The sequence below is a fragment of the Lethenteron reissneri genome, chromosome 27, assembly GCF_015708825.2.
Source record: "Lethenteron reissneri isolate LAM-NWPU_2019-01 chromosome 27, ASM1570882v1, whole genome shotgun sequence".
NCBI lineage: Eukaryota > Metazoa > Chordata > Hyperoartia > Petromyzontiformes > Petromyzontidae > Lethenteron > Lethenteron reissneri.
Genome location: NC_083805.1, coordinates 8705584 through 8714649, shown reverse-complemented (window position 1 = coordinate 8714649; position 9066 = coordinate 8705584). Strand labels below are relative to the sequence as shown.

Below are 9066 nucleotides of genomic sequence, written 5' to 3'. Positions count from 1 at the left end.
TCTCACCCCATGGGTGAAGAACCCAACAGCGGTTCGCCTAGTAGCGAGGGGGCGAGTAATGAGGTTAATAATGAGGTTAACCCGGCCGTTAGCGGTACAGAGGGAGGGACCTCGGGGGCCAGCGACCCCCACAGCTCCCTCCAGAAGGCTGGAAACCCCCCTACAAGCCAAGCCACGCCCATTGTGATGCGGCCAACGATCCCAGTGGGGTTTTTGTTTAATGCGGATTGGATCTGTGATGGTGGACACGCATTCCACGGTTATTCCATGCCGGAGTTTTAAATCGGAATTCTTCAGGCGGAACATCGTCATCAAGAGAACCCCTGCGCATTGCTCACTATCTTCACATCCACAAAACATTCAAGCTATTAAACTACCAATAATTTATATTTTTTAGCAGGTAAGGCCCACTTAGCTATATAGCTCTTTGTCAGAAGCGACCTGGCTATCAGAAATTATAGCTCAGTGCAAGTGGCTTATCACGTGGAAAGTTAGAGCAGCCAAATACTCTAAACGCGTGTCGATTTTAAATGTGAAGGGACAAACGCGAGGACCCGGAGAAAAATCCACGCGAACTACTGGGAGAGAGACGCGCACACTGCGAATATACAGCAGGCAAAGTCAGGGTCGGGATTGAAACCCACGACCTCCTGCATACCAGGCGAGGTAGTTAACATCCCGCCACCGTAGCTTTAGGTAGCATGTCGAGAAACACGCGTGCATTTGCTGTCTTCATACTCAGCGTTCCTATCATCATATATATGCGCGCGCGCGTGTGTGGCGTGTGCATAACTCGGGACGTGAAAATTGTCATACAATGTCGAACATTTCCTCCTCCGCGTTGGACATGGGTTTGCCGCTCACGAGCCTGAAGACGACTCCGGGCATCGTGATGCTGATGCTGTTCCACGTCTGTTTGGCGACGTGCAGCGTCGCGAGCAACGTGCTGCTCCTCGTGGCCCTCCTCAACGCGAGACACCTCTTGAGAAAGAACAACTACATTTACACGTTCAGCATCACACTGAGCGACCTCGTGGTCAGCTCCGCCTGGTTCTACTACGTCTTCTACAAATCGAATTCACGGTCAAATCCCTTTAACAACACCGTGAACTTAGTGTTGGTCGTCCACGGTATATCGCTCATCACCATTCTGGCCGCTATGATTGACAGATACTTGGCGGTGCAGCATCCGTTCAAATACACGCAGAGGATGACGAGGACCAAGGTCCTGTTCGTCGTCGTCTTCATCTGGGTGTGGCCTCTTGCGGCGACGATCGCCAAGTCGTACTCGCAGAACGCGTCCGCGTCCCTCGGCTATTCCATCATCGTGTTTTCGATCGTGATGTTCGGAGTGATGTCGATCGTGAACGTGAAACTCTACATCGTCACCAAGCGGCAACAACGGAGGGAGCCGCAAGGGAAGGGAGCGTCCAAGCAGCGCTACGCGTGGCTCATTATCATCGCGTCCACCGTGTTCTTGATCCTCTGGACCCCCAGCATGATACACTCGGGCACCTGCTACACGTTCGAGATATGCATGCCGTTCTACAGCGTTGCGGCTGATCCCCTCTCCGTGTTTCGCGCAATGAACACGCTCATCACGCCTCTCATATTTTTGCTCGGCAGTCCACTGACAAGGTCGTCTCTCAAGGACTTGCTGCACAAAGTGAGATGCAAAAGGTGATGTTTATAACTTTGTAACTGCGCGGGGAAAAAGTGGTGGCTTTTAAAACGGTCATATATTTATTAAAGGATTTTTTTTTATTTACTTAAATACAACAACAGGTTCATTGGACATCACAATTAAACGGTATTTGATTTAATGTTACTGAGAGCAAGATAATGATGTTTGCCATTGCTGGACTTCTCAAGGATAGATTTGAGGCTTGCAGAGACAGAGATCGAGTGTTGCATTGCACAACTACTTGGAGAGGGACCTCACACAGCAGTGGATAGATCATGGCTGCTGCTGATGACGATGCTTCATAATGTGTCAGCGGTCACTTCAGGAAACTAGGTTATATGTGAGGACTCAGGCTTGGCATTTATTTCTCTTCAGCAGCATGTCTGTCAACCCATACGGTTAATCGTATTCTTGTACGAGGAAATTGAGTTTTCAGGTCCATACGGCGTTACAGCCGTTTCAATACGGGCAGATTTTTTTTGTCTATTTGTTTGTGTTTCTCCCTTGTGATGGAACTTTGTAGGATTACATCATAGAGTTATAAGGGCACGGGGTGATTAATAATGTCTGAATTGGTCTGTAATAAGGTAGGGCACTGATAAGGGGTTGACAGGTATGCAACAGCCACTGCAAGAATCACTTTGATTCGTGCACTTTAAAAAAAATTATATTCCTGATCACAAAATTATATTAGATAGAATATATTACATGTAACTTATTTTGACGTCAAACATATTCAAACACATTATAAGTGTATTTGCTTGAGAGTATGCAAAGGACGCAAACATCTTCATCCTGTTCATGAGAAACGTAGGTTTGTTTTGAAGGAGATTCTATGCAAATAATTTTGTAATTCTCAAAATTTTTATATTTAGTCAAATACATTTTTTGTCGGTCCATGTGGTGGGCCACAGAGGGCAGAGCAGCAACACCCATTGATGTGCTGCACTTCTATGGTCCCACGTCTATGCTCCCACCTCCACCTTCGTCAACCCACGTGTGGTGATGTATGGTTAAATGAACCGACATGACCGACAGGACGTGAGGATACAGCAGCGGATCGACAACAGGGCTGTACGCAACACACGTACCGTAGGCTCGTGAAATAGCGAGCAATCTGCCTCGGCTTCTCGGCGCATTCTCACGTTAAAGTAGAAACGTCTCTTAATAATAATAATTTAACCCCTTGTCTGCACCCTTCCCCCCACCACCTCTGCCGCAGGTCGACTGTGACAGCTCAGATCGAATGAAAATACATGGGCATCCCGACAATGTTCGAACGTATATTGAAACAATTAAAGCAAATAATTATGAGTTAGTAAACACACACACACACACATAATGACAAATGCTTTTGCTTCATAAACATTAAAATGTTATTTCATTTCTCCTCCGTTTGGCAATGTTTGGGGCAGTGCGATCAGTTTCGTGTACAGGTTACAATGTGGCAGCGCAATAACCATGAGGAATTGGAGTGGGGTGAGGAGGGCCTTCATTTAGCAGTGGATAGAGAGTGGCTGACGATGTTGATGAACGTAATTTGTACGGACTGAACTTTGGTGGCTTTTAATGATTACAAAAACTTTTGACAGTTACAGAATGACGTACATGTAAACCAGCAAATAAAATCATTAACATTCAATTGCCATTTAATAAGAACATGTTAAAACTATGAAATTAACATCTCGTAGACGACTATGTGTGGTAGGTGACTATAATTGACAAGTAAAGCGATTCATATTTAAATAATCAACCACCATTCACAGCCCTGTCCATCCACTGATCGACGAATGCAGCCTTTTTGTTCGTGGAATTTGTTTGATCAAACTTCACCACGCTGGTCAGCAGGGGTAGGTGAAGGGTTGTATGCGGGAGGGAGGGAGGGGGTACGTTGCGAACTGAGAACAACGTGGATAATGCTCGCCGCTACGGACACGTTCGCCATGGTTGAGAATCGAACTCAGGTGGGCTGGTGCAGTGGCGGAACCACGACGCCACCGCACCGCCCAATAACGAAGAACGGCATTTGTGTGTAACCAGCGCGAAGAAGCGTAGGGGAACAATCCCAGCCGCTGAAATGGCAAGGGGGGGGGGGGCTCCACATCGTGATTGGAACGGTGTCATGTTACCCCGTGCTGCCACGAGAGGTAAGCTACCTTGCACCGCCACGTCTCGATCTAACTGCGAACCGAATTCCCACATTCATCGAATCACCAGCGGAGTAAACCATTCCACCGCTACAAGGGCCCCGAATGTAGTGTCAACGGCAGTCGCCTGAATGTGCCCTTCAAGATCCCACCGTGTCCGTCCAGTGCTGGCCGAGTTGCATTGGCTGCCGTTTGCCGAACGAAAACGTGAAAAGGTCGCACCCATTGCACACAAAAGTGCTTGCCACAAATGAGCCACAATACATTAGTGATCTCGTCAAGGAGCATAAACCATCACGCGAACTCCGGTCATACCCGTGGGGGCTTTTGGCTAAATATCGAACAATGCTGGTCACTGCATTGCGTGCTTTCAGGAATGCTGGAATGCTCTTCCTTCTAATACTGTATTCGGACGCTACTGGAGCTATGCAATATTGAATCTAGATTGAAAACTAATTTCTTTAGAACTGCTTTTTGTGTTTAGCCTATTGTGCTTCCCCCTCACCTCCAATTAGCACGGTTGGCTACGTACGGTGCGATAGAAATTCAACATATATACATGATGGTGTTTCTATTTGAAATGCACTTTCAACAGTAATCTTTGTTTACATCCCAATACGTTTGTTAGCAGCTAGTATGTGAGTGCATGCACGGCTAATTTAAAAAAATCATAATGTTGGTTCAATTAACAGGCAAATAATTGATACTTGACGCAGAGTTGTTGATAATAAACACAAATAGAATTACCAGGCCCTTGTCAATCCACCGCTGGATGATCCCCGCATGATTTGTCAGTTATGCGAGTTGTTTGACCATACTTCATCACGCTGGTCAGTGCAGCTTGGTGAAGTGTGGGAATCCCAGGCGCGGTTCAGATGTCCACTCACCACTTTTACGTGAGCATGGCTGGGAGTTCATTCTCGGGTTTCCTGGGTTCTTAGTGCAGTGCGCTGAGCACCGCACCACCACTCCACCCAGCTTACAATGCCTGCAAGCTGTTGGTTTGTGCATGTTGCTTTGGTGATGATGATAAGTTGGAGGTCGCCTCCATTTTCCTCGGGTGCACCACAGGCTCCAATGCAGTGTCACCCTCCGCATAGGACACACCGTACTCAAGGGACTAATAGACATTTTCTGAACTTTTGACCCAGTAACAAAAAAATGTTTTGTTACACAGCGCGACTCATGATGTCAATCGTACATTTGGTTGTCACGTGCTCTCTTGCGGCCATCCCTTTGATGTTCCCACTGCATCCTTAGCTCTTGAAAAAAACAATAAAAATAAATGCTTAAGTAAAAAAATTCTAGTAATGGAGTAGCAGCCAAAGAATGGAACGCTTCTGAAGGGATGGCCGCCAGGGAGATGGGAGTGATGAAATCAGTTTTGGGTGCATTGTTTCATCGCTGATACGTTGTGGCAGCTTGAGGAGGCCTTCATCCCGTAGTGGATTGACCATGACTGACGATGATGAATAAATGGCCAATCAAAGCAATACTTTTTAGAAGCATAAACATATTTAAGAAGCAATACTCTGATAATTGGTTTTTTACCCTTTTATCTGGCAACAAAACTGACAACTTTTTTTTTTACAAGGAGTCATGTTTGCATTGACCACAATACCTGCAGTCGGAATGCAAACAAAAAACACAACTCTGATGATGTATGCACTGTCCTTGAAATTGATTGGTCCACACCCGAGACAGCTTTCCTTAGAGCCTAGTCTCACATGGTGTTGGACCAGATGACGCCAAAAGCTGTCTCGGGTGTGCCAGTAGCAAAATGTGGACCAATCAATTTCAAGGACAGTGCATACATCATCAGAGTTGTGTTTTTTGTTTGCATTCCGACTGCAGGTATTGTGGTCAATGCAAACATGGCTCCTTGTAAAAAAAAGGTGTCAGTTTTGTTGCCAGATAAAAGGGTAAAAAACCAATGATCATATTTTGCTACTGGCAAATGAGGTTCCAATGGTGGGAAGCAATACTCTACTTAATAGGCACATGGAAGTCGCACATTGACAATGCAAAAACAGACGTTAATGGAAATATAACTGTGTCGTTAAACCCGCCACCACCTGGCACCGCTGGTATTTGTGAAGTGGCAACTGACGAGGCCTGCTTGTAAATACAATAATCCACAGTTGGTATTTGTGAAGTGACAACTTCTGATGGTTACCATGATTTGTTGTTGTCACGATTGATCATTATAATTTAAGATGTGTTTTAAGATGTAAGTCATTATTTTAATACCTGATTGTCAGAAAAAAATGGACAGGCCTTCATCTAACAGCGGATTAACCATGATGATGATGACTTTTTTGCGGATGGTGTTTATGTGATTCGTCGTACGTTATTCACACAATGTGCTATAATAATGATAAAATACATTTTGTAATAACTACAGTGATAAAGTTCTTTATAACTCCATATACTGAATATTACAAATGTATTATTTATATAAGGTATGGAAACATGTGAATAGACTGATAAGGGAAATGAATTAACAGATTAAGAATAAACACCAATGAATTTGTGTTAAATATTAAGATGGAAAGGTTTCCAAATTCAAATGCTGTCTGTTTGGCACTTACATATGGTAACATTATTTTTTGCGTGTAATTAAAGATATACTTTCTGGTATTTGCCCATTAGTTTCACGTTCATTTTGCTGAACGTACCAACGCCGCGATCCGACCCGAACGCGCGCGGACTGCGAGCTAGGGACCTCAATAAGCACAACCGGCCCCTGCCAGGGCTTGTGCAACTTAGGGGAGGTTCCCACCGGTACCTGCGGGCAGTGGAGCCAGGCCATGTCCCCCACTCGCCAGGGGGACCCACAATGAGAGCGCCGGGCGCAACGTTCCTTCCGGGCCTGGGTCCTGGCCGTAGCCAATTGGGCCGCCTCCCGCGCCTCCGCCACGCGTCGAGTGGCGTCACAAATATACTCGGGGAGGGGCTTAACAGGACCCCTCGCCCGCGTGCCAAGTTGCACTTCTGCCGGCGGCACATTCTCGCGGCCGTACATCAACAAGAAAGGTGAGTGCCCTGTCGACGCATGTGGCGCCATCCGGTAAGCGGAGAGCACCCCAGGGATCGGCCTGCTTCTCGCTAACCGTATGACAGAGAGCATGGCCGACAAGGTCCGGTTCAACCGTTCAACCATCCCATCAGTTTATGGATGGTAGGGAGACGTCCGAACCTTCTTAGACGATGGCACAACAAGACGCCAGCGATCGTGCAAGCCTTCCCTCCACATCAACAAGCCGTCACGGAGAGCCACTCCCGGCGTCCCATCGGACGATGGATATCCCCTCTCCTTTGCAGCCCGACTCTGTAAGGCCCCCAGCGAATCATCGAGCAATTGCTCTCGAATCCACACAGAACGCGGCAAATTCAAAACCCCGTCGGCCGTTTCCGGGCACGTGGAAGCCCCGGGCATCTCCACAGCGGACACGACAGGACGCGGGGGCTGTAGAATCCGCGTGCATCTTTTAGTGCCAGAGGCACAGGCGCAGGGGGATCCCTGCGGCAATCGGGAGAACGCGTCCGCGTTAGCGTGACACGACCCCTTACAATATTGAATTTCAAAAAAAATTCCTGCAAAGTTTCCAACCATCGCGCCAATTGGCCCGACGGTTGGTCAACTTTCAGGGAATATTGTAGAGCCGCGTGGTCCGTGCGCACAATAAAGTTGCGGCCATACAAATACGGCCGGTATTGACGGACAAAATGCACTATAGCCAACAGTTCCCGGTGGGTAACGCAGTAGCGGGTCTCCGCCGGAGATAAAACGCGGCTCCCGTAAGCCACCACGCGCTCAACGCCACTCTTAAACTGCGATAGGACGGCCCCAATCCCCGTGTCACTAGATTCGGTATCCAGAATAAAAGGCAGAGTGAAATCAGGGTAGTCCAGCGTCGGCGCTGATGCCAAGCGATCGCCGGCCCCCAGCTGAACCTCCGGTTCTTCACCGTAAGGAGGTGCAACAGCCGAGCGATCGTGGCAAAATTTGGAACGAACCTGCGATAATAGGAAGCGAACCCGACAAAATGACGCATGTCACCCACCGTGGCCGGAATCGGCCAGTCCCGGACGCACACCGTTTTCTCCGGGTTCGTGGCCACACCGTCAGAGCTATGTGGCCCAAATAGCGTACGGACCGTTGCAAAAGGTGACACTTCTTGGGCTTAAATTTCAAATTGACAGAACGCACCCTAGCAAAAACAGCATCCAATCTCTGAAGATGCTCCTCAAACGTACGGCTGAATACAATAACATCATCCAAATATATCAAACACGTGTCCCACTGCAGACTGATCAACACGAGTTCCATCAACCTCTCGAACGTAGCAAGGGCGGCATTCAACCCCATGGGAAGACAATTAAACTGAAACAGGCCCTGTGGCGTACGGAAAGCCGTCTTTTCCCTCGAGGACTCGTCCAGGGGGAACTGCCAGAACCCCGAAGAGAGGTCAAGAGTGGAAAAAAATTTCGCCCCAGACAAGGCATCGAGGGAATCATCCATATGCGGCAGGGGGTAAGTGTCCGCAACCGACACCTTGTTCAACTTCCGAAAATCGACACAAAACCGTAAATTACCATCCTTTTTCTTTACCAGGACCACCGGAGTGCCCCACGGGCTGTTGGACGGAGAGATGTCAGCGGCTAGCATATCGTCCACCGCGCCGCGTACATGATCCCTCTCCGCCGGGCTCAACCGATGTAGATTCATCCGAATGGGAGCAGCATCCCCGGTATTAATATGGTGGGAAAGCAACGAGGTGTGTCCCAGTTCGAAATCGTCCTTACTAAAGACATCAGAATATTTCTCCAACAACGCATGAAGCGCGGACCGCTGGTCCGTAGTCAAGGACGCATTTTCTTGGCACAACCCGGCGATCCATCGATCGTCCTGCGCCGTCGAGGCCGAAACCCCCCCTACGAGGCCACGGTGGGCCGGATTATCATGGGCCGTGAAGGCGGTCGTAGCATGTGCCAAAACCGTTCCAACCGGCACGACGACATTGTCCGCGCCTCCATTCAACATTTGCAAAAACGGAGGCTGACCTGGCCAAATTATCGTTCGTGCCGCGACCAGCGCCAGGCCAACCGTAACCGCGTTGGACGGCGACAACAACATCCCCGCCGCCCCCTCGACCCCAGGCACGGGCTTCCGATAACGCAGTGGGATAAGCATCTGCGAGCCAGGTGGGATGTCGACCGAAACATCGGATA

The 9066-nt window shown here is 48.4% G+C and overlaps 1 protein-coding gene across 1 annotated transcript; it reads left to right on the top strand.

The window, feature by feature from the left end:
• The first annotated feature begins 847 nt into the window (after nucleotides 1–847).
• Nucleotides 848–7326, top strand: LOC133348382 (melanocortin receptor 3-like). The gene is made up of 2 exons (XM_061561149.1): nucleotides 848–1666; nucleotides 7279–7326. The coding sequence occupies exons 1-2, from the start codon at nucleotides 848–850 to the stop codon at nucleotides 7324–7326; spliced, it is 867 nt and encodes a 288-aa protein (XP_061417133.1).
• The last annotated feature ends 1740 nt before the right edge of the window (nucleotides 7327–9066 follow it).